The following is a 25,260-nucleotide window of genomic DNA, read 5'->3' on the forward strand; positions in this document are numbered from 1 at the left end:
CGAGGCCCTCGAGGCCCGGATGGGTAGTGAGGATGGGGGGAAATGAGAAGGTGAGCTATAACATGGGAGTCAAATTTAAAACTGGCTTACAGACTACATCCTTGGCCAGCTCTTGCAGACTAACTGCCGGTGACGACCTCGGGACAGGTTCCTCTTTAAATGAACGGAGCAAACTGCCTGGGACAGCTCAGGGACCCTAGAATGATGGCGTGAGGCGGCCCCTGCCCCAGCTCCTTTCCCACTCCCATGCAAGGTGCCGGTCGGCAAGCCCCCATGTACAGAGCTCTCAGCTGGCCTGTTCATTTGGGGGATGGTTTTAGCTGGAAAACAGGCCCATCTACAGACGCAGAGAAAGCTTGCTTCTAGAATTCCAAACTGGAGACAACCACTGGGCATTTGACATGTGAGGAAAATGAGAACATGAACGACAAAGACCGAAACAGATGATCCTGGAGGAAGTAGATCATTCAGGAAATGGAAAGGAACCTTAAAAACATTGGTTAATAGCATCTTGGAGATTTAACATTTTTGCATCCATAAAACAGACATGATGCTGTGGAGGTGAAAAAGGACAACTAGGAAGCAAGAATTCTTAGAAATGTGAGCATGTGATTGCTGGGAAGAAAAACAGAAGGGCCGGAAGACAACAGCAAGGAGATCTTCTAAAACAGAGGAAAATAGCGGACATAAAATAATGAAGCAACGTAAAAATAAATAGCGAACGTTTGCTGAGGCTAAGTATTTGTCAGACACTATGTAAAACACTTCACGTATTGTGATTTCTACTAATCCTCATGTGCACGTAATGAAGGGGAGACTGTCACTCTCCTCTCTTTTCAGAAGGGAGCACCACTGATGGTAGTTTGTTTAAAGTCACATGGCTGGCAGGTGGTGGCACAGGCCCAGACCCAAGCCATCTCTTCCTGAGGCCACACAGATAAAACGGCGCTCACCTGGTGGGCATGACAGTCTAGCACTGGAGGCAGACAGTGCAGAAAGGGGGTGTTGATGTTAGACAGCTTTTGTGTTTCCTCGTCTTCTAAATGCAGGTAACAGCACCTGCCTTCCTTGTGGGAGGATTACATGAACTGGCACCTGTCCCATGGCAGGCACTCAACAAATGTTCATTTTCTCTCTTCCTTTTGTTTATCCCTTTCCCCCCGACTGTAAGTGATTGTGCCTTACTTGGTTTTTAATTCCTGTGCTCTTCACAAAGTGTGGCATGTAACTTTAAGCTAAATAGTATAAGGGTAATACAGAATGTTGACTTGAGTCTCTAAAAGGAGGTTTTTGGAAAAATATATATATATATATTTTAAGTTTATTTATTTTGGGGAGAGAAAGAGGAGGGGAGGGGCAGGGAGAGAGAGGGAGAAACAGAATCCCAAGCAGGCTCCGTGCTGTCAGTGCAGAGTCCAATGGGGCTCGAACTCACGGAGCTGTGAGATCACCACCTGAGCCGAAATCAAGAGTCAGACACTTAACCGACTGAGCCCCCCAGGCGCCCCAGAAAAAAAAAATATGGTATTTTGGAACGGTGTAATCCTGAAACACAGCAGCCTTCACTGTCAAGGTTGAGCTATGGAGGAGGATGAGCACGAGCAGCCTCCACCTGGGATAGTTGTAAGCTCGGTGATGCTGTGAGGGGAGCGCCGGTGTTTGGTTGTGGCTAGAGGCTGCGGGGAGGTGAGGGGCTAGCGGTTCACCTTGGGTGGTGACTACGGACATGGGAATGAAAGGAGAGGAACTGGAAAGCCAGAGGGTAGGGACATGAAATAGAGCCTCCCTTCTTTGCGGCCTCCCGGGGCATAGAAGGTTCTGAAAAATGTTAACAGGTTTTCCTGTTTTAGGACTTGGGGCCCAGGAATATACGTGTAATAAGCATTGTAACGTCTTTAGTATCTCTCAAACGCAGTTGTTCTTAATGCCATACTTCTCCCCTCGGTTTTCCTGCATGTGGTTGGGGACTGGACAGTCCGTGGAGGGTCTCTGAGGAGCCCCAACAGGGGCCTAGAGTTGATGTGTAGACGCTCCCGGATAGTTCAACAAGAACTGCGCAGGCCCTCACTGAGAATCGTATGCTTTATTCGCAGTTCTATGAAGCTGATCTATCTAGCAATCTGGCAGTTAGCAGCAGCAAACTGGGAGGAGGCAGTATTGGACTGATAGTGTTTTGAGAGAACATTGGACCTAAATACCCAAAAGCACATTACAGGGGTCATTTAAGATATTATTAAATTGTTTATTCCTCCAAAGCCCCAGTGATCGTCTGTGGGCATTTTGCTAATTTGGAAATAATAATAAAAGGTTAAAAGATGCCCAGAATAACAAGACACCGTTATCAGCAAATACATGAATGTTTGACCTCTAGAGGTATGAACCTCAGCTATCCGTAGATTTGTTTAAATGAACGTCCTTTGATGACGGAAAGATAAGTGAACGATTCCTGTCCTGAGCTGCTAAAAGACCTCTGAAAATTTGGCTTAAGAGGGAGGAGTCTGTCTTGTGATCTTCACTTCAGTTTTGTCTGTAAAATGGAGACACTGCCTTACTGAGGACTGAGTAAGAATAAAATGAGATGATGTACGTGCAAAGGCCCTGTAGCCCTGCTAAGTTGGGTGTAAATTTCAGGTGGTTTTTCAGTGTGCTCATTATCTTTGAAAATATTCCTCAGAGGTTTCACACTGGTGGATTGCTTCTCTAAAATACTAATGGCCATCTCTGTAATTTCCCATTTGCTTTCCAGATTTCTGTATTCAGATGAAGTTCAAATTGGCCCAGAGACGGTTATGACCACTCTTTATACTGCTAAGAAATATGCAGTCCCAGCCTTGGAAGCACACTGTGTGGAATTTCTCACCAAACATCTTAGGGCAGATAATGCCTTTATGTTACTTACTCAGGTAAGTGAATGTAGCGAAGGTCGGTATCCTCATAGCTACATGAGTATTAAGTATTTCCTGGAGAATTCTAGATTAACTTAAAGTATATGTAATTATTTTTATGGTACCATTCAGGGAAGTATATCAGATTCATATGATTTTAGAAAAGCAAATTAGAGTCAATACAGTATCGTGTAAGAAACTGAGGCTTTATGTAAGCAGGCTACTGTGACTCAAAGTCACACGGATGTTTAGAATTGGAATTGGGATCCAGTTTGTTCCTGCTGCGAGTGAGCATGTGATAGCATAGGGTTTTCTGGACGTCTTTTGTCTCAATTTTTGTTGGATCTGGAATAAAGATTTTTGTTGGATCTGGACTTTTTAAGTCCAGATAAGTTTCAAGGTTTACTGTCTTTGTACTTAATCTGAAAGCTTGGAGGAATTAGAATTTCAGGTTTATGTGAAATGTTCTTTCTCTGATATTTAAAAGTTTCCACTAAATATAGTATACATGCAGAAAAGTACACATTATCTTAAGCACTCAGTCTGATGAATTTTTACAAACTGAACACATCTGTGGAACTATTAGCCAGTCTATATCGTACTATTTAGCATTTGTTAAACGCCTGTAATCTGAGCTTTACTTCAGATATAAATAAATCACTTGTTTTTCTTTTTAGACCAAGTTATAATACCCTTGTATGAATTGTTTAAAAAGTTCCAAGCCAGCCTGTACCTTGTGCTAAGGGTTGAATTGTTTCTCCAAAATTTATGTGTTGAAATCCCAGTTCCCAGAACCTCAGAATGTGATCTTATTTGGAGATAGGGTCTTTACAGAGGGAAGCAAGTTAAAATGAGGAGAAAACAATTGTAAGCTGATAATACATAATCCTGTTGACTGTTAGTACTGGAACCGGTCACAGATGTCCCCTAGTTCACCTCTTTCATTTTCCAGCTGGAAAACTCAAACCTGGGCCAATGGACTACCTGCCCAAAGGCTCCCAGCAGGCTGGCTGGGGCCGGGGCCCAGAGCTCGGGTTGCCCGGCTCTGCGTCTGTTCTGTCATATGGAAGTTGTATGACGGCACCTTTTGTTGCTGTTGTTTGTTCAGTCATCTGTCAACAAATATTTGAGGCTAGGGAAGAAAGAGCACACCGAGGTCACCTCGTGGACATAATCGCCGAACTCCATTCTGGACATGGTGCGCCAGACACTAAGCTAGTCACTTTGCGTGTAGTATCACAGTTAGCCCGCGTTGCAGCTCTGTGGTGCTACTTACTGTTGTCCCCATTTTAAAGATGAAGCAATGGAAGTGTAAAGGGCTAAATATCTTACTTCACATTAGACAGCAGGTGGTAAACCTAAGATCCCAACCTTCAACCAGTCGTTCTTAAGGTGTGGTGATCCTGAGTAAGGATGATAGCAGAATGTCTTGAGTGGTGATTGTGTGTCAGGACTTTGTCTGCATTAATTCATTTAATCTTCTACAGTAACTTTGGGAGGGGTAGGTGTTCTAGGTTTTCTTATTGTCCCCACTTAACAGGTAAGGAGACAGAGGCAGAAATATGAATCAATTTGACCAAGGTCATAGACCTGTTAAGCAACATATCCTTGCATTTCCCCCTCTTTTGAGTTTGTGATGAAAATCGATTATGGAAGTTGATATTCCTAAGATTCTTTATCGTCCAAGGGTTTTAAGGTATGTGGAGGGGATCACTTAATTACTTTTATTTTAAAAGCTTATGGAAAAATTCAGAAACCAATGAATTAAACTCTGACAATTAAAATACGGTTTCTAGTTCCGCAGGTCCAAGGTGAGACCTAAGAGTCTGCATTTCTCATGAGCTTTCAGATGATGCCAGTGCTTCTGGACCACACTTTGAGTAGTAAGGGTTAACAGCTGTCACTACGAGAAAGAAAAGGAGCTTTTCAGCGTGTGGTTGGTCTGAGAACCCAATTTTACTGCACATTTTTCACTGGCGGGGTCATGTGAATTAGCCCACGAATTGTCATGTGAAGTTCTTCTTCCTGCCAAGTGAGTCATTTGCACTGAGCATGTCAATTACTTGAGAGGACCTTTGCCAGCTTCACGCTGAAACAGGAGGCCAGTGTGCTGTACCAGCATGAGTGAGACCGGGAAGAGACGCTTGTTAGGAAGTGATATTTTTTTCAGAGATGATGCCAGACTCAAACTAAATTTTGAGAAGGATGTATTTTACTCTAAGTAGCAACAATAGATTCCCTAGGAAACTTGATACTGCCTGTGTAACTGAAGAGTCACTGAAACATTGCTGTTCTGAATAAAATAATTTTTATAAAAATTGTTTTTCTTAGAGTGAAAGATCAATTTTTGCACGAACACTGGAAATATAGTTGAGTTGGCCAGTTAAAATACCTGCCAGTTAAAATGTCTAGAATTTCATTTGATAAAAATGTGTTTTTCATATTTTAAAAATTCATCAGACTGTGATCCTAGACCGGATCCTATTGTAGGAGGAAAAGTGTTATAAAAAATTGGGTCAGTTGGCAAAACTGAAATACAGTAGATGAGATAAAAATATTGTATGGTTATTTATCAAAGTCAATTACTATGGTTATATAAGAAATAGTCAAGTATTTAAGGGTAAGGGCTGTGGTGCTGTAATTTATTCTTGAATAGTTCACCTCAAATATACACACACTCACTATACGTTGTCTGTTTTCTTATACATTATTTTCCCATTTACATATACATATATATGCATACATGTATGTGTATATATACATAATGTGTGTGTGTGCGCACGCCTGTGTGTGTATAGAGAGCACAAATGATAAAGAGGTGAAATATTAGATAAATAACATTTAGATAGGTACATCTGGGTAAAGGGTATATGGTGTTCTTTTTACTTGCATCTTTTCTGCAAATTTGAAATTATTTCTAAATTAAAAACATTTTAAGGGAAAATAACAAGGAATAGAGTTAATTTTATTCTACTAAATACAGATTTTATATTATTTTTTTGGAAAATTTTGACTAAGCAAATTAATATAAGCCCAATATATAATCTAAGAAGAACATTAAAAAAATTTTTTTTAAGTTTATTTGTTTATTTTGGGAAAGAGAGAGAGAGTGGGGGAGGGACAGAGAGAGAGAAAGAGAGAGAGAATCCCAAGCAGGCTCTGCACTGTCAGTGCAGAGCCCAACACGGGGCTCGAACCCATGAACTACGAGATTACGACCGGTGCCAAAATCAAGAATCAGATGCTTAACTGACTTGAGCCACCCAAGGGCCTCAAGAAGAGCATTTTCAGACATGTTTGAGTATTGCATAATTTTAAGAAACGTTCTACTGACTTAAAAATATATGCATATTTTATACGTGTAAGTACAGTTACATATGATCTGTAATGTGTGTATCTATTTTAAATTCATTCCAGTGTGTTTATTGCTGTCTTTTCTCCCCCATAAAACACAAGATAACTCTTTAGTTTAGGGATGTTTGTTAACGTAATAGGTCAGTAGCACCTGAGTTATTGAATCCTTTGAAAATGAATTTTACTTTACAAATAAGAGTCATCAGCCATGCCAAATAATGGTTAATTAATTGCATTATTGCCAGCATGAATATCTGTGTGCGTCTTGTGTTTGTCCATACTGTTAAATGTAAATGGACCTGATACTAGGCCAGAATGAAAGCTTGGTCACTGGCACACCTATCATCACATCTGTTTTCAGTGTTACAATTTTTTAAGTCTCATTTGAGTTTGGATACTCCCACCCCTTCCCCAATGCCTGGCTTTTAAACTTGGGTTGTTTTTTTTTTTTTTAATTATAATACACATCCTGATTAATCACGTATTATAAGCTTGGCTTCTGAATTCTTAAAACCGAGATTAGCTTTATTGGAATCATACAGTATACATTTTTTTGCTCAGTTTATACTATGGCTTCTTTTGTTTGTCATTGTGTTTGTGCGTTTCACTCATATTATTGTATGTAGTTGTAGATCATCCTCACTGTCGTATAAGATTGTCGTGTGTCTATTATTTGCTTTTCAGTTGTTGGCCTGCTGTTTGCTTAGGTTCCCAGAGCTTTCGTGCTCTGAAATTCCTGTACTTCATTCTCTCCCCACATCAAGACAGAAAATGGAAGAAAATAAATCTGATCTGTTTGTACTGTATGCTTGACAATTGATATAACTTAGTGACAGTATCCTACAACTCGGATTTAATAACGACTCTGCAGCATGACTAGCCAGATCATATTAGGCAAGTCAGCACACCTTTCTAAGCCTGTTTCCACATCTGGAAAATGGGATAATCATGTCTGCCTTATCTAACCTAGAGCGTTTGTTAAGGATCAAAATAAGTAACGTATAAGAAACCAGGCAGTGTGTGTATATGAGTAGATGGAAAGGAAAATAACAGGTCATCAGTGTGTATTTGTTATCTAAGCGGAGCATTTGTGCTCTTAGCTTTTCATTTCTGATTGTGGAAGGGAAACTTTTAAGAATATATACACATTATAATGGTATTTTAAGTTGGTGTTTTTACATAATTACCAATTGTAACTTTACAGCATTAACTGAATATGTACTGTCTAAAAGTAAGATAACTATGAGAATAAAATAACTGTCTCTCTGTATGTTTAGGCCCGATTATTTGATGAACCTCAGCTGGCTAGTCTCTGCCTGGACACGATAGACAAAAGCACGATGGATGCGATAAGTGCAGAGGGCTTTACTGATATCGATATAGGTGAGTCCTCCAGGATTCCAACTGTGCCGATTATTTAATTTACTTTTGTAATGTTTATTTTTGAGAGAGAGAGAGCTAGCAGGGGAGAGGAGAGAGAGGTGGGGACAGAGGATCTGAAGCAGACAGCCTGATGTGGGGCTCGAACTTGCAAACCGTGAGATCATGACCTGAGCTGAAGGCATATGTTCAACCGACCGAGCCCCCCCAGGTGCCCCCAGATCATACGGTTTAAATACAGTAACACCTTAACAGTCACCCTTTCTGGTGAACGGGCTGTTTTTAAAATAGTGGTTTTTCCAAATTAAATAAGTCGACATTTAAAAATTTTTGCTTTCTTTATTTTGGTGATAAATTCTACGTTATCACCTTTTACAAAATGTCAAATCAAATAAATATTCACTGGGGTGCCTGTGTGGCTGGCTCAGTGGTTGAGTGGGACTGTCTGTTGTTGGTACAGAGCCCACTTCTGATCCTCTGTCCCCCTCTCTCTCTGACCCTTCCCCCCCTCAACAAAAATAAACATTCAAAAATAAATAAATATTCACTGAATGCACCATGTGCACAGCATTATAGTAGAATCATTTCAGAAAAACAAAGAAGAGGGGCGCCTGGGTGGCTCAGTCAGTTGAGCATCTGACTCTTGATTTCAGCTCAGGTCATGCTCTCATGGTTTGTGGTTCAAGCCCCACATTGGGCTCCACACTGTCGGTGGAGCCTGCTTAGGATCCTCTCTTTCCCTCTCTCTGCTCCCCCCCAGCTCCCCGCCCAATCAGTCAGTCAATCAATCAGTAAACGAACATTGTTTTAAATGTTTATTTATTTTTGAGAGGGAGAGAGACAGAGTACGAGTGGGGGAGGGCAGAGAGAGAGGGAGACAACAGAAACCGAAACAGGCTCCAGGCTCTGAGCTGTGAGCACAGAGCCCATCGCGGGGCTTGAACTCACCAACTGTAAGATCATGACCTGAGCTGAAATTGGACACTTAACCGACTAAGCCACCCAAGAGCCCCAACCAACAAGCATTTTTAAAAATTATTTAAAAAAAATACGAAGAGGAGTAGGATGTGATTTTTCTTAAGGAAACTATGATCTAATTGGAGAATCAAGGAACAAGCATGTAAAAATTAAGATTTAATAGAAAAATCTGGATAACATACAGTAAAATGTGATTTTTACCTTTTCTAAGCTACACATATAGAAAGTAATTACTCTTCAAATCCAAAATATGGAGGGATTACCTCAAATTGAGTAGTGTTACGAAAGTCTTGACAGGAGATTCTGCCATGGGCCCTAAAGAATGGGTAGTATTTGGGGAGTGAAGAGAGGGCGACATTCGAAGCAGGTGGAGCCCCATGAGGAAGCGTGTGTGAGATCGAGGCAGGGTAAACCAGGTTGTACATTAAATACATTTGGTGTATCCTGTTATAACCACATCCCATCTGATGAGGCTGGGGAGTCTGAATGTTGTTATTGCAGGAGAGGAGACAGCTAATCTAGGCCTATGGCTTTAAATATTCTCTTCATCATGATGAACATAAAATATATATGAGTTATCTGTTGTGTATTATTATGTTATTATCTGTCTTGCCAGTAGACAGGAAAAAGTATGGGCAGGGAAAACACCCACGTTTTAAAAGCTTTGGCCTCGGTATGGCACCCTCATTTTGGCTCTTACTTCATTGTCTGGGATTCAGCAACATTATCCCACTTAAATTCAGAGGAAGCTAGGAGATACAAGTCACATCTCAAGAAGAAGAGAAAACAGATGTTTTGTAAACAGCCAGTACTCACTGCCTGTCTCTGTCTGTACCTGACCTTGTCTTCTCTCACTCTCCCCATTATTCACTGTGTTTCATAAACACTAGCCAGGGTTATTTCTATTTTAAGCCTTTGTGTTTACTATTCCCACGAATTGGAATCCTTTTGCCTTGAATCTGTATGTGGCTTCCTCCTTTTAATCATTCTGATACCAAGTTAGATGAGACCTGAGAGAGGCTGTCCCAGACCTTAGTCAAAGTAGATACCATGTTCCCCTAAACAATCCTTTTCTGTTACTCTGATTTATTTTACTCACAGTAGGTTTCACTATCTGAAATTCTTAAGTAGGTATTTTTGTACGTGTCTGTGTATTTGTCTGTGTATGTTTATGATGGTTATCTACCTTCCCCACCTAGATTGTAAGCTTTTTTTTTCTTTTAAGATTTTATTTCTCAGTAATCTCTACACCCAGCATGGGGCTTGAATTTAAAACCCCGAGATCAAGAATCACGTGCTTTACCGACTGAACCAGCCAGGCACCCTGATTGTAAACTCTTTGAAGGCAGGGACTTTGTTGCGTTACCACTGTATTTGTAACACTAAAGACAGTAGAACATAGTACCTGTTCAGTTAGTATTTGTTGACCAACTGGACTGTGTCTAGAATGTTTCCTTTCCTTCCCACCTTGGCTAGTTCTCACTCATCCTTTTTTTTTTTTTTTTTTTTTTCTTTTTCACGTTTATTTATTTTGAGAGAGAGAGAGACAGAGCATGAGCAGGGGAGGGACCGAGAGACAGGAAGAGAGAGAATCCTAAGCAGGCTCCGCGTTGTCAGTGCAGAGCCGAATGGGGCTCGAACTCACTAACCGTGAGATTATGACCTGAGCTGAAATCAAGAGCCGGACACTTAACCGATTGAGCCACCCAGGCGCCCCTACCTCTCACTCATTTTTAATGTCTTGGCTAAAATTATACTTCTGCAGTGACTTCTTTCTTAAGAATTGACACCCTGCCCTCCTCCATGACATTTAGTATATTCTGTTATAACCACATCCCATTGTGAGTTTGTCTGTCTATTGCACTGTACCTCGGGAAGGATGTACAATCATCTTGCATTAATTATCCTGAAGGGCAGGGGCTAGATTGGGTCCTCCCCACTATACATAATATCCACTGACTGGATGTTTGAGAGCCCCAGGCACTGCCCACATTGCTGGGACACATTGCTTAATCCTAATTTTTTTCCCCTAGGGGGTTGTCACTCCATTTGTAATTCAGTTTATGTTTGAAATAGCATTGCTTGCATCTGAGCGACTTGTCCTGGAAGTTGTTTTGTAAATAGCTCCTATGTTAGACAGTGTGCCATTGGAGCCTGGGGGTCTTGAAGTAGGTGCCTTGTGCAGTGTAAATACTCAAAATATTTGTTGATTTGATTTGATTCACCATTGCTTATATTAAAATCTAGTCTTGCATTACGTGTACAAAACATAATCTTAGCTGTTTTTATGATCTTTACTGGGCTCTCAGCTGTAATTTCTTAGTATAACATATCTGCCAATAGAAGACCTGTGTGTTTCCACACCATAGTCCAGTTTGCTTCAAGTGTACTTGTGAAAAATTGGGATGAAAGAGAAGTCTAGGAGCTGAGAGAAAGAAGGTTGGGCCATGCTTCAAGAGCTTTTTTTTTTTTTTTTTTTTTTTAAATGTGTGTTTGTTTGCTTATTTAAAGAGAGAGCTCACAGTAGGGTCAGAGAGAGGGAGAGAGAATCCCAAGCAGGTTCCACATTGTTAGCACAGAGCCTGACGCAGGGCTTGAGCTCACAAACCATGAGATCATGACCTGAACTGAAATCAAGAGTCAGATGCTCAACTGACTGAGCACCCAGACACCCCAGGAGCTCTTTTTATAGTTTTAGATTCTAGAGAAGCTTTTTCTCCTCTGGGATTCGAATATACGTTCTGGAGGGATGTGCTTCCTCCAGAGAGATGCTGTTTCTCTCTTAGAGCTTTTTGCTAAAGGAAGAAGGTTCTGTGTCACATTGATAGAAAAAAGCAAATTTACATTATGCCAAGGCCAGTATAATGTGTTTTTTCCCCTGCTGATATGTTAAGGTTCTTTGTTTATCTTTCCTGAAGTTTATTAGCATACAAAGTAGAGATATGTGGATCCAAAGTTGTCTGTTTTCCCACTGAATGATTAATTTTGGTCAGTGTATATTCCTAATCCTACAGAATATTGAGGTATATTGGTTTACATTCATTTACCTGTGGAAAAGCTTTATGGAACTGTACTCTGTATTCATCTGCTCAGCTACCAGAGAAGGAAAAACTTGATTTAAAAAAAAATTATGTATAACCTACTCATTTTTAACATAATGTTGAGCCTCTGTGTTGACATCTGCTCGAATGATAGCTGTGGTTCAATACTGACCAAGTGTTTGGATGTAGTATGAATGTGTAGACCATTACGGAATCGAATTTTTTTTAAATAAATTTTTCTTAGATGTGTATTACTGGGTAATTTAAGCACAGTGAATGTATGTAAGTACGGCATCCTCATTTTTATTGGAATCCTGTGATTATTAAGCGTCGTTATTATGAGTATCAGTTATTGTATTAGCGAAGCCCTCAGGCCTCTGACGTGTTTTTTGTCTTGGGTTTTCAGTCTTCCTCTTCAGAAAGACTCTTTGGACTGTGATGCTTTTCAGGCACTTCCATCTACTTGTCACACATTCCCTCTCTCCTCTGTCTCTGTTTGGGTGCAGCCTGTCGTTTTGTTCTGGTCTCTTGGCCTCTATGGCCTGTCTCTGGACTTCCTGCTTTTGGTCTACTATAGAAAAGCTGAGCAGATTCGAGTTTTGCCTCTGATTAAAGGAGAAAGGTTCTGAGTGAGGGCCTGAGTTCTGGGCCGGACGTTTATGCTTGGATGTCAGATAGGGATTTCACACTTCACATGTCCCAAACGAAACTCCAGATCCCCCTCTCACCATCCCCCAAGGCCGCCTCTGTAGGCTTTCCCATCTCAGTTGATGCCACTGTCGTCGGTCCGTTGCTTAGACTATAAACCCGGGAATTACCCTTGACTCCTATCACCCCCAGTATTCAGTCTGTTAGGACATCACACTGAGTCCTCCTTCAGGGTATATCCTGAATCTGATGGTTTTTCACCACTTCCTCCTGGTCCAGGCCGTCATCACCTCTGATGTGGATCAGAGCAGGAGCCTTCTAACTGATCTCCTTTCCACTCTGACCTCCACTAGAGTCTCCTCTCAACATGGCTGCCAGCGTGATCCTTCTAGAACATAAAATGTCACAGCTCAGAATCCTCCAGGGGTTCGTTCTCCTTTGTACTCAGAGTAAAAGCCAGATGATTGACAGGGTGCTATAAGATTGTACCCCATTTCCCTCCATTTCTGGCCTCCTCGCCTACCACTTTTCCCTCTTGCCCACTGCAGTCTAGCCACACTGGCCTCCTGGCTTGGTCCTCACACATGCCAGGCACACTTCGATGGGAGAGCCGTCACACTGGACATGCCAAACACTTCTGGCTAGGCCTCTGGCTGACTCCCCCATACCCCCCGTCAAGTCTTGGCTCAGACGAGCTGCCCAAGCCGCCCTGTTTTTTTTATTTATTTATTTATTTATTTATTTATTTATTTATTTATTTATTTATTTATTTAAAAACAATTTTTTTTTTAATGTTTATTTTGAGAGGGACAGAGACAGAATGCAAGTGGGTTAGGGGCAGAGAGAGAGGGAGACACAGAAGCAGAAGCAGGCTCCAGGCTCTGAGCTGTCAGCACAGATCCTGACGTGGGGCTCGAACTCATGAGCCGTGAGATCATGACCTGAGCTGAAGTTGGACGCTCAACCGACTGAGCCATCCAGGTGCCCCAAAGCCATCCTGTTTTGTTTTGTTTTATTTTATTTTATTTTATTAAAAAAAAATTTTTTTTTTTTAACGTTTATTTATTTTTGAGACAGAGACAGAGCACGAACGGGGGAGGGTCAGAGAGAGAGGGAGACACAGAATCTGAAACAGGCTCCAGGCTCTGAGCAGTCAGCACAGAGCCTGACGCGGGGCTCGAACTCACATACCGCGAGATCGTGACCTGAGCCGAAGTTGGATGCTCAACCGACTGAGCCACCCAGGCACCCCAAAGCCATCCTGTTTTAAACTGCACTTGGGATTCCTCTCACCCTACGGTCTGTCCTACACTTAGCATCTAACTTGTTAAATCTATTTATGTTTAATGTTAACCCCCACTAGAATGTAAGTTCCATAAAGGCAAGGGACTTATTTTTAATTTTTTATTCAGTGATGTATCCTTAGCGTCTAGAACAGTGCCTGACACACAGTGAGTGCTTAATAAGGAATATTTGGGGAACGAATGAATGGTTATCTGTAGTCTTTATAGAATTATGTATGTCACTAATTTGAAGCCCTTTTCTCAGACTTACAATTAATCTTACTCTGGGTATTTGAGTTTGCTTAATAAATGGCACAAATATACAAGGAGATACTGTACCTAAGCTTCCATGTATGGTAAAGAAAAAGTTGAATATTAACTTCATAGCAATTATTTAAACTCTTTTTTTTAATAAAATTTTTAACGTTTATTTTTGAGAGGAAGTGAGAGCACATGAGCGAGGGAGGGTCAAAGAGAGAGGGAGACACAGAATCTGAAGCAGGCTCCAGGCTCTGAGCTGTCAACATAGAGCACAACGTGGGGCTTGAACTCACGAACTGTGAGATCATGACCTGAGCTGAGGTGGGATGCTTACCTGACTGAGCCACCCAGACGTCCCCTAAACTCTGTTTTGTTTTGTTTTTTAATGTTTATTTTGAGAGAGAGAGAGAGAGAGAGAGAGAGACAAGTGCGTGAGCAGGGGAGAGGCAGAGGGAGGGAAAAAGAGAGAATCCCAAGCAGGCTCTGTGCTGTCAGTGCAGAGCCTGACATGGGACTTGATCTCATGAACCGTGAGGTCACGACCTGAGCCGATATCAAGAGTCGGAAGCTTAACCAAATGAGCCACCCAGGCACCACACTTTATAGCACTGTTTTAAAGAAAACTTTGCTGTTTAATTGTTTTCATTCTTTAATATTTTTAAGTATAGGGGCTGTAGTTTTAAGTATCTAATCTCCTTTTTTAATTGAGATTTGAAAACTTAATGTAAGTCTGTTTGTTGGTGTTTTGTTAAAGATCAAAATATTCCTAATTTGATTTATTCTTGTATTTTCCCTGTAGACACACTCTGTGCCGTTCTGGAAAGAGACACACTTAGTATTAGAGAGAGTCGACTTTTTGGAGCCGTTGTACGATGGGCAGAAGCGGAATGTCAAAGACAACAATTGCCTGTGACTTTTGGAAACAAACAGAAAGTTCTAGGAAAAGCACTGTCCTTGATCCGGTTTCCACTGATGACCATTGAAGAGTTTGCAGCAGGTAGGGCTATAACTTGACCAAAATCTGTGTGAAACTATGCCAACAGGCAGTCAGCCAGCCTCCCTGTGCAAAAGAGGGAAAGAAGCTGGTACTTACTGAGCTCTAGTCACATGACACATGGAGGTGTGTGTAATTTCCTTTACTTCTGGTAGCCCTTCAAGATAACATTGTAAGTTAGTTATTTATTTTGATATGTGCACTAGGTTCTTCTTTTTTGGGTGGGGGCTATAGTGTGCACAAGTGTTACGTTAGTCTCTGGGGTACAGGTGGTGATTCTGTTCTACGGGGCTGTATGCTCACCGCAAGTGTAGCCACCTGTCACCACCTAAGACTACTACGGTATCATGGACTATATTCCCTGTGCTGTTACTTTTTTACTTTTTTTTTTTTTTTATTTTTTTTTTTATTTTTATTTTTTTTTTTTTAATTTTTTTTTTCAACGTTTTTTATTTATTTTTGGGACAGAGAGAGACAGAGCATGAACGGGGGAGGGGCAGAGAGAGAGGGAGACACAGAATCGGAAACAGGCTCCAGGCTCCGAGCCATCAGCCCAGAGCCTGACGCGGGGCTCGAACTCACAGACCGCGAGATCGTGACCTGGCTGAAGTCGGACGCTTAACCGACTGCGCCACCCAGGCGCCCCTGTGCTGTTACTTTTTATTCCCATGATTTGTTCATCCCATAACTGACGGCCTGGGCCTCTAACTCTCCTTCAGCCGTTTACCCCATCCTCCCACCCCTTTCCCCCTGGTAACCATCAGTGTGTTCTCTGTAGTTTCTTGGTTTGCCTGTCTCTTACCCATATGGTCATCTGTTTCCTAAATTCCACATAGGAGTGACATGATATATTTATCTTTCTCTGACTGACAAACTTCACTTAGCATTATACTCTTTAGCTCCACCCATGTTATTGCAAATGGTAAGATTGCATTCATTTTTATGACTGAGTAATATTCCATTGGGGGTGTGTGTGTGTGTGTGTGTGTGTGTGTGTGTGTGTGTGTGTACGTACGTACGTACATACATACGCACCACATCTTCTTTATCCACTCATCAATTGATGGACACTTGGGCTGTTTCCATATCTTGGCTATTGTAGGTAATGCTGCTATACACATAGGGGTGCAAGAATCCCTTTGAATTAGGGTCTTTGTATTCTTTTTTTTTAGTGTCTTTGTATTCTTTGGGTAAATACCTAATAGTGTGATTGCTGGATCGTAGGGTAGTTCTATTTTTAACTTTTTGAGGATCCTCCATACTGTTTTCCATAGTGGCCGCCCCAGTTTGCACTCCCACCAACAGTGCAAGAGGATTCCTTTTTCTCCACATTTTTGCCAACACCTGTTATTTCTTGTGTTGTTGATTTTAGCCATTCTGGTGATATCTCGTGGTTTTGATTTGCATTTCCCTGATGATGAGTGATGTTGAGCCTCTTCATGTGTCTCTTGGCCATCTCTGTGTCTTCTTTCGAGAAATGTCTGTTCATGTCTTCTGAATTTTAAACTTAATATAAAGGAAATCATACATACAGTATGTGCTCTTTTGTATATGGCTTTTTCTTTTTTTAAAGTTTATCTTTAAGAGAGAGTGTGTAAGTGAGTGGGGGAGGGGCAGAGAGAGAGGGAGGGAGAGAGAATTCCAAGCAGGCTCTGTGCTGACTGATGTGGAGCTCCAGCTCACCCACTGTGAGATCGTGAATTGAGCCGAAATCAAGAGTTGGATGCTTAACCGACTGAGCCACCCAGGCACCCCTGGCTTTTTTCTCTTAACGTTATGTCTGTTAGATTTCATCCTTGAGGTAGTGTTTTCACTGTTGTATAATCTGTCATAGGAATGTGCCATGATTTATTTATGCATTTTACTGTTGTTGAACATCTGGGTTGTTTCTCTTTGGTGGCCATTAAGAACATTCTTGTACATGTCACTTAGGAGACATATGTAAACATTTCCGTTGCATGCCAAATCTTGCCATTTGCACCTACGTGGATGGAACTGGAGGGTATTATGCTAAGTGAAATTAGTCAGAAAAAGACAAATATCATATGACTGCACTCATATGAGGACTTTAAGAGACAAAATAGATGAACATATAAGGGAAGGGAAACAAAAATAATATATATAAAAACAGGGAGGGGGACAAAACAGAAGAGACTCATAAATATGGAGAACAAACTGAAGGTTACTGAAGGGGGTGTGGGAGGGGGGATGGGCTAAATGGGGAAGGGGCACTAAGGAATCTACTGAAATCATTGCTTCACTATATGCTCACTAATTTGGATGTAAATTTCAAGAAATAAAAGATAAAATTAAAAAAAAAGTTAAGGTTAAAGTTCATTTTTTTCCCTATCAAGCCATATATTAAAAAACTATCTTTGTCTCGCATACATTGCAGGGCCAACTTTGTTGTAAATCAGGTGACTTTGTGTGAATGAATCTGTTTCTAGAGTTTCTATATTCTGTTCCACTATTACATTTGTTTATTCTTGTACCAATCCTGCATAGTTTTAGTTCTATAGTTTTACACCAAATCTTGAAATCTGATAGCGAAAACTCCCCAGCTTTGTTCTTCTTCAAGATTATCTTGGCTATTTTTGGTCTTTTGCATTTTCATATTAATGTATTTTTTAAAGTTTATTTATTTTTTGAGAGAGAAGGAAAGAGAATCCCAGGCAGGCTCCACACTGGCAGCAGAGCCTGCCTGACGCGGGGCTCAAACCCACAAACCATGAGATCATGACCTGAGCTGAAACCAAGAATCGGATGCTTAACAGACTGAGCTACCCAGGTGCCCCACATATAAGTAAATTTTTTAATCACCTTGTCAATTTCTACCTCTCCCCCGCACCCCCCACCCCGCAAATTATCATATTTTGATTGGAACTTAGATTGGTGTGGGGATAAATGGCATTTTTGTAATATTGAGTCTTTCAATCCATCAGCATTTATCTAAGTCTTTTAAAATCTCTTTTAGTAATATTTTGAGTTTTCTGGTAGAGGTCTTGTATGCTTTTGGGGAGGTTTATTCTAACCTAGATACTTTTTTTTTTTTTAATTATTTTTTTTAATGTTTTTGAGAGAGAGAGAGCACGAGTTGGGGAGGGTCAGAGAGAGAGGGAGACACAGAATTCGAAGCAGGCTCCAGGCTCCGAGCTGTCAGCACAGAGCCCGATGCGGGGCTCGAACCCACAAGCCGTGACATCATGACCTGAGCTGAAGTCGGACGTTTAACCAACTGAGCCACCCAGGCGCCCCTAGATATTTCATTTTTTTGTTTTGTTTTTTTTTTTGTTGTTGTTGTTTTTACAGAGAGAGACAGAGCATGAGCAGGGGAGGGGCAGAGAGAGAGGGAGACACAGAATCCGAAGCAGGCTCCAGGCTCTGAGCTGTCAGCACAGAGCCCCATGCGGAGCTTGAACTCACAGACTGTGAGACCGTGACCTGAGCTGAAGTTGGACATTTAACCGACTGAGCCACCTAGGCGCCCCTAGATATTTCATTTTTTAAATGCTATTGTAAATGATTGTCTTTAAAATTTCCATGTTATAATCAATTGTTCACTGATAGAAATACAGTTGATTTTTCTATATTGACCTTGTATCTAGTGAACTTGCTAAATTCACTGATTCTAATAATTTATTTGTAGGTCACTGTACATAGTCTACATGTACAATCATGCCACTGCAAACAGTAATAATTCTCCTTCTTCCTGTCTAATCCTTAGACATTTTATTTCTTTTTCTTGCTTTATTATGTGGTCTAGGACCTCTGGCATATTAGTGAATAGCAGTGCTGGTAGCGAACATCTCGTCTCATTCCAGTGTTACACACAAAGCTTTACTATTTCCCCAGAGTAGGCTTGCTGTAAATGTTTTGTAGGTGCCTCGTATTGGATTAAGCAAGTTTCCCTCTGTTTCTAGTCTGCTAAGAGTTTTATAATGAATTTTATCAAATACTTCTCTTCATCTTGTCATGATACAGTGGTTTTCCCCTTTATTTTCTTTTTCTTTCTTATTTGTAATTGGCCTTACTAAGCGGTTCATAATTGGGCAGCATCCCATCTCGCAAGTAGAGAGATGCTCCTTGCTTTATTTTCTTAACTTGGTGAACTAGACTGATTTCCCAAATTAAACCTATTTTGGATTTCTTATGTAAGGTAGACTTAGTTGTCAACGCTTTATCCTATGTTACCAGATCCAATTTGCTAAATTTTAAAATATTTTTATGACTATTTCATGAGAGAAATTAGTCTATAATTTTCCTTTCTTGTAATTGTCAGATGTGGATTACCAAATTTATGCTGGTCTCATCCAAAACTTAACAAATGCTTGTTTTTTTCAGTGTTCAAGAGATTGTGTAAGATTGGTGTTGTTTTTTTTCTTAAATGTTTAGGAAAATTTGCCAGTGAAGTTATCTGGATCCAGAGTTTACTTTATGGAACATTTTTAATAGATTTTTTTTTTTTTTAATTTTTTAAAGTAATCTCTACATCCAACATGGGGCTCAAACTCACAACCCCAAGACCAAGAGTTGCACAGTACTGAGTGAGCCAGGTGCCCCTGTGGAAGGTTTTTAATTAGAGATTCAATTTCTTAGATAGAGTAGCATAGCACTATTTCTTTTTGTAACCGTTGCCTCTAGCCTTTTAATTTTTTTAACATGAATGTTACAATATCTTTTTATTATCTCTATATCTGTGGAGTCTAAACTGTGTCCCTATATTCATTTCTTTCCTTTTTTTTTTTTTTTTTTAAGTTTATTTATTTTAGAGCAAGCACAAGAGCAAGCGGCAGAGGGGCAGAGGGAGAGAGAGAATCCCAAGCAGGCTCCACACTGGCAGCCTGGAGCCCAAGTGGGCTCAAACTCAGGAACAGTGAGATCATGACCTGAGGCGAAATCAAGAGTTGGATGCTTAACAGACTGAGCCCTTACCCGCCCCTCCCATACTCATTTCTGATATCGGTAGATTGTATCTTCTTTGATCAGCCTTGCCTAGTGGTTTATACATTTTATTAATTTTTTCTAAGAACCAACTTCTGGCTTTATTAATATTTTCTATTGTATGTATGTTTTCCATTCCATTAACTTCTGCTTTTTTATTATCTCCTTCATTTGATTTTAGTTTGCTGGGGATTATTTTGTCAGTCTTTGTGGGGTTTTTTTTCCTTTCTTTTTTTTATTGAATGTTTATTTTTATCTTTGAGAGAGAAAGATGGACAGAGTGCAAGCAAGGGAGGGGCAGAGAGAGAGAGACACAGAATCCAAAGCTGAGCTGTCAGCACAGAGCCCAGTGCAGGGCTCGAATCACGGACCGCGAGGTCATGACCTGAGCCGACATCAGACGCTTACCGACTGGGCCACCCAGGTGCCCTTCACTTCACAAGTTTTGATATGTATTTTCATTATCATTCGATAAAAAATACTCTCTCGTTTTCATGGTGATTTTTCTTTATGACCCATGATAGCCAAATTTTCAAATATTTGGGGACTTCTCCCCCCAGCATTTTAAGACCCCTGAAATTTCTGTTAAATCTTTAGTTTCTTAGCAGTTTCTTTCTGCTTGGTTTCTTGGTCTCATAATTTTCCCTTGCTTATCATAGCTTAGGAATCAGCAAACACTTCCTAGAGAAATTGTGCAGAAAATGTTGGTCTTACCTCTCTTACCCACTTTCTGCAGCATTGTTGTCTGGCTGCTTTGGTAGCTTTAAATTCCAGTGTTTGTCTCCTCAGTCCAGTGAGGATTACATGATTTCTAGGTTGCCTGTTTCTGTTTGGCATTTATGCCCTGTGAAGCAGATCAGCAAATATCCCAAGGGGGAGAAATAGTGACAAATATATGGCTTCATCTCAACACATTTCCCTTCTCAAACACTGACTGCCTCAGCTGTTGTCAACTTAAAAATAGCTATTTTATGTATTTCATCCATAGTTGTTCTGTGATGTAGATGATTCCATCCTACAGACCACACTCCTTAGTATTTTTATGTAGTCAAATAATGTTTCTTTTGCTGTTAGGCATATTCTTTTCCCTATATTGCCTCTGTATTGTGCTTTTAAAAATGTTTTTATGGAGAATTCCCTTTATCTATTTTGCTGTTGAGTATGTTTGCTTTTTTTTTTTCCCTGTCTAGATTTGGAAATTAGAAATTCTGTGTTTATTTTTCCCCCCTCAGTTTTCTTAATTCTCCATTTCACAATAAAACAATACTTACTGCTCATCCCTATTGGAGATAAGAAGGTTACAGTGGTGTGTTATTCCTTTCAACCTTTGCAGACCACTTGGTGACTGGTCACACACACACACAACACGTTACGGTGACACAACTGTGGTGGGCCTGGTTCTAGGTCATACTAGGTCGTATCTGATTACTTTCTTGCAGTAGGTATATGGCTCATATCTGAGAACAGTTTCCTGATCCGAAGACTTCTTTTTTCAACTAAGGAAGTTTTATTATAGTTTTGAATTATTACATCATCTTTTAATTTTAATTTTCTTTTTAATGTTTGTTTATTCTTGAGTGAGCGTGAGTGGGGGAGGGGCAGAGAGAGGGAGACACAGAATCCAAAACAGGCTCCAGGCTCCGAGCTGTCAGTGCAGAGCCCGACGCGGGGCTCAAACCCACGGACCACAAGATCATGACCCGAGCCCAAGTTGGACGTTTAACCGAGTGAGCCACCCAGGCGCCCCTGCGTCCTATTTCTTATTATTAGTTCTTCAGGAACACTTGTGACCTGTATGTGTGTCCCTGCTTTTTATCGTTTTTTCTCACCTGGAACATTTTAATTCTTTTGTGTTATGTTAGTCCTTGTCATTCTGAGAAAGTCACATGGGTTCATCCCCATCTCTGTTGATATTAGCACTCCCAGTTCTGTTCTTTTTACTAAAATGCAGGTTTTAAGTTTTTAGTTGTTGTTTTTTTTTTTTTTTCTTTCTTCCTTTTTTACACTCTTTCCTCATCCAGAGGCTGCAAATCACTGTTGGGGCCAGGTCTGGCAGGTTGATAGATTAATCTAATGTTTAAAATCAGGGGGTTTTACAGTACTGTCTGAATTTAGGACTTCTAAACCAAATTTCTGGTGTTGTGCAGTCTCTTATTTAGATTGCTTTTACCAGTCTTGTAAGGGATCTGGCATCTTTTTATTAGGAGTGGCATTTATTCCTGGATAAATTTGAACTGAACGGGCTTTTTTAGAAGCAGTGAATGGGAACACTGTAACATACGTGACGTGCTGCTTGCACAGCTCATCCAGTCTTAGCTTCTGCCCTCTGCTGATTTCTGAACGCTGGAAGCAAGCACCATCCCATGTGTTTCCCCCTCTAGGTGGGGTGTAGATAGGTAGTGAGAGCTCTGGCTACCACGTGAGCATTGCCCCCGTAGGGAATGACTCTTCTTCCTGGTGAACAGGTGTCCGTGGTGCACAGAGGGGGTGGATGGATAGAAAAATCCAGAGATCCTTCTGCGATTTCAGAGTTTCATCTAAGCTTTGATTTATTTACTAACGGTTTTCACACTTAGGACCTATTAGGTTAACTTCAAATGGATTTTGAAATCCTTACAATTAAATACATGCTCAAAATTTTCTGCCTCATCGTTACTTTACCTCTTCCGGATTTGAATTCACTTCGTTTGGAGTGTTACAAAGTTAGGGATTGAAATCCAGTCGGTTTTACTAAGGTCAGATTTTTATTTCTGCAGGTCCTGCCCAGTCCGGAATTTTGTCAGATCGGGAGGTGGTAAATCTCTTTCTCCATTTTACGGTCAATCCTAAGCCCCGAGTGGAATACATCGACCGGCCAAGGTGCTGCCTGCGAGGAAAGGAGTGCTGTATCCGTAGGTTCCAGCAAGTGGAGAGCCGCTGGGGCTACAGCGGCACGAGCGACCGAATCAGGTGTCTGTCGCGTTGCAGGCGCGGGGGTGACGTGGGGCCGCACCTAGCATTTTTCTTTTGTCCTCACGTCGTGGGAGACAGTTGACCACGTTTTATTTTCTGCTTTGTTTAGTATATCTCTGAGTTACTACAGGAGTCCAGAGTCGGGAAGATACAGCAGTGTCTTCGCTGCACTGGGACTGAGGGGATCTCTCAGGAAACAAGTGAACTTAGAGAGGGCCGGCTGGGGTTTTCCACAGCACGGATTCTGTTTGGATCTCTCCTGCTGGAGAGCAGGGTCTACACCTTCATTAATCAAACACTTGCTTCTACTGTGTTTAATGTGAGCTTTTTGTTTGCAAAGATATTGCACGGGAGATAGTTCTATGTACGGTTATAAAAGAGTGAAAAATCTAGAATCTTGAGACGTGTGTATATAATCCTGTTGAGGAATTTATCTTTGCCCTGCCTTGTTTTCTTTAGGCCAGATGTCAAAATAGAATGTTTCAGTTTCCATAAAATAATACGTTTTGGATTTTTACTTATTTATAATAGCACTTTAGTATAAAGCTAGGAGCTAATAACAAGCTTGTTAAAAAACAACTCTGAGGGCGAGAACTCAGAAACGTTGGGTTAAAATGGAAATTTAAAATGCATTTGTGGGCTATTTAATAATTACTCACAATGAGAATATCCTATATGAAAATTTATGAGATGAGGCCAAAGTGTCACACAAAGAAACAGTAACAATGATCTACTTTTACTAAATAAACTAGAGTAGAAATAAATGATTTAAGCATTCAACTCAAGTAGCTAAAAAACGAATAGCCAAAAGAACAATAGAAAAGAGAAGAGAAATAAATCTCGTAATTAATGAATTAAAAATAGAATTAAGAAATCCATAAGTTGGTTCTTTAAAAAGATCAATAAAATAAATAAACTTCTGGCAGAGATAGTAAAGAAAGAAAACATACATTTGGAAATAATAATGGGAATATAATCATATACTAAGGCAGTTTTTATTTTAATTCTGAGTTTACTCTGTGCTAATAAATTGAACATCTTGATGGAATGGATCATTTTATAGGCAAATATAAATTATCAAAATTGACTGAAGAGGAAAGCCTGAATAGACCAGTTACCAATGGAAGGAATTAAAAGTTATCAAAGAACTGTCCCTTCACAAGGTGGTTTTTACAGGTGAGTTTTATCAAACCTTCAAGGAACAGGTCCTTGAGCATTAAAAGAAGAAAATACTTCTTGGTTCATTATTGAAAGAAGCATAACCCTTATACAGGAGTTTGATAAAACAAGAAAGTTTCTAGATCAATCTCACTTACAGAGAAGAACAACTTCTACGTAAGGTATCAGTGTCTTAAATCTAGCAATACCTCAGAAAAATAATAACTGAGCAAACAGGGTTTATTTGAAGATTGAAAAATGTATTAATATATATTCACCACAGCAGCAGATGAAAGAAGAAAAGCGATTTGATTGTTGCAGTGGATATCAGAAAGACTTGATAAAATTTCACCTTCATTCCAGATGTAACTACTAATAGACTAGGTCTAGAAGATCTTGAACACGATTCACCGTTGAAACCTCAGGATAGGGATGCTGGCCAGCACCGTTGTACTTCAGCAGCATTCTTAGAATTCTGGGTGACGCCGTCACGAAGGATAAAGAAATTAGAACCCTGAGTATTGGAAGGGAAGAAGTCTTTTTCAGAATTTGCTGATGACATTATCTACATTAGTACCACTTTTCCCTTTTTTATAATAAAACATTTTGTACTCCCTCTTTAGTAACCTGGTGAAATTCATAGACTGTATACCTCACGCATTGTTTTTGGTCAACATAATGACCTAGCTCCAATGTAACGGAGCAGTAAACGTAACGGAGATGAAATAAAACCCGTCCTTCAGTACGTAGATGCTTGAGCAGGACACCAGGAGGCAGCCGGAAGCACCCGTGTGCGTGCCACACAGGCTGCCGGGGCAGGTGTATTATGTTAACGTGTCAAAAAGCGTGAGCAGTGTTGCTGCCAATGATGTCATTTTTTTTAAAGGTTTCAAATAAAACAGTACGGTCAATCCTGTTTGTTTAGTTTCCAGATTTGCAGCTCGCCTGCTCACTAAAACTTCTCTGTACTCCCAAATCAATATTTGCAGCGCTTCCTTACCACAGACCTGAGTTGCCCGGAGGTATGTTCCTATTTGAGGTCGCACAGGTGACCCCCTCCTGAGGAAACGGAGACAGCAGGGGGCAGCGCAGTGTAGAGCCAGACACTGGCCCCGGGGCCGTTTGGGCAGCTGGCCCCTAACCCTGCACCTGTTAAGTCACTTAACACTTCTGAACTCCTGTTTTCTCTTTTGTAAAATAAGATGGAACCTCCGAGGATGAGTTGTTTGGGGGATTTAAGGTTACAACCCATGTCGGGGGGGAGGGGGGTGTGGGTACGTGTGTACACATGTTCCCCGTAGGAGCAATGGTTTAGTATCTGTGGCAACTTTATAGAATATAATTACTACAAATAGTGAGGATTGGCTGTATAATATTTCCTTTAT

General features: G+C 40.6%; 1 protein-coding gene across 2 annotated transcripts in view; it reads left to right on the top strand.

Annotated features, from left to right (window-relative positions):
* The window catches only part of BTBD1 (BTB domain containing 1), a 41,990-nt gene that overhangs the window by 8,731 nt on the left and 7,999 nt on the right, over positions 1 to 25,260 (top strand). For both annotated transcript variants that reach the window (XR_006203283.1, XM_042940871.1), the window contains exons 2-5: positions 2,747 to 2,903; positions 7,517 to 7,622; positions 14,630 to 14,827; positions 22,522 to 22,714. Coding sequence is in view for 1 of the 2 variants with exons in the window: in XM_042940871.1 (XP_042796805.1) it covers positions 2,747 to 2,903; positions 7,517 to 7,622; positions 14,630 to 14,827; positions 22,522 to 22,714 (654 nt within the window). In the remaining variant the exon portion in view is untranslated. The remainder of the gene's footprint in view (positions 1 to 2,746; positions 2,904 to 7,516; positions 7,623 to 14,629; positions 14,828 to 22,521; positions 22,715 to 25,260) is intronic.

The sequence above is a fragment of the Panthera leo genome, chromosome B3 (assembly GCF_018350215.1).
Source record: "Panthera leo isolate Ple1 chromosome B3, P.leo_Ple1_pat1.1, whole genome shotgun sequence".
In the NCBI taxonomy this organism is placed as follows: domain Eukaryota; kingdom Metazoa; phylum Chordata; class Mammalia; order Carnivora; family Felidae; genus Panthera; species Panthera leo.